General features: G+C 35.6%; 1 protein-coding gene across 1 annotated transcript; it reads right to left on the reverse strand.

The window, feature by feature from the left end:
• Positions 1 to 27: 27 nt before the first annotated feature.
• LOC103399275 (formin-like protein 1) lies at positions 28 to 932 on the reverse strand (the record flags this gene model as incomplete). The annotated part of the gene is made up of 3 exons (XM_008337987.3): positions 665 to 932; positions 486 to 554; positions 28 to 108 (listed from the first exon to the last, which is right to left on the reverse strand). Coding segments are annotated over exons 1-3 (315 nt in total), but the record flags the coding sequence as incomplete, so codon positions are not given.
• Positions 933 to 947: the final 15 nt, after the last annotated feature.

The following is a 947-nucleotide window of genomic DNA, read 5'->3' on the forward strand; positions in this document are numbered from 1 at the left end:
AATAATAATAATAATAATAATACTCACCAAGTCTAGACTTTGCAACCGAAAACCATACGCTGCACCTTTCTTACTGCTGTTCATGTAGTTACCAAAGGCCAAAACAATCTGGGGGGGAAACATCAGATCAGATCAGAGTGTAACTGTGTTAAAAAATAGTTGCTAAAAAATCTAAACGATGAGGAAGCTAAACGGTAAACAAAATTACAGCTAGTTTTAATACTGAAAGTAAATAAGTAAATAAAGGTTGTCATTAACAAATAAACATGAACATTTGGACTTGAAATACCCAGCTATATGCTAACAACGTGTTAGCAAATAAAAAAATAGTAATCAAATTTTATACTAAATAATAATATATATAATATAATATTTAGCCTAGGAAGAGCTAACACAAATTTAACAAAAACAGTGTTGTTGAAACTGTTAAATTTGACCAAAAATACATGTCAAGTTTGGGTAAAAACATAACATCTTTCACTTACTTCTAGAATTTTTTTCAGTTTCACTGAAGACTTGATTGACACGGAGGCAGCAATGATGGAGTTGAGTTGCTGTGCATGAAGTAAAGCGCGATCAACACATCAGTTTAAAGTTCAATCCCATAAAACACAAACTTCTATGTTTTCTTAAATAATAATGCTTTTTCTTTTCAATAACTAACCGGCTGCAAATGTTTGACATTCTCTGGAAAATTCCCCATGAACGTCAGAGTGTTTATCCTCTGGTTCAGTCGAGGGATCTTCCCGAAACGTAGCATGAACTGGTCCTCGTTGGTCAGCTCCTCCAGGGGGCGTCCTTCTTTCTCGTAGTTGTTCAGCAGCTTCATCTCAAAGTCTGAGGGTATGAAGTGCTCGAGCAGTTCCAGAAAGTCTATGGACAGAGCCTGCTGGTCGTACCTGGACAAAGAAGTAGCGGCACATTTTAATGTTAGTATTTTGAAACAA

The sequence above is a fragment of the Cynoglossus semilaevis genome, unplaced genomic scaffold, assembly GCF_000523025.1.
Source record: "Cynoglossus semilaevis isolate Cse_v1.0 unplaced genomic scaffold, Cse_v1.0 C19100266, whole genome shotgun sequence".
Classification (NCBI taxonomy): domain Eukaryota; kingdom Metazoa; phylum Chordata; class Actinopteri; order Pleuronectiformes; family Cynoglossidae; genus Cynoglossus; species Cynoglossus semilaevis.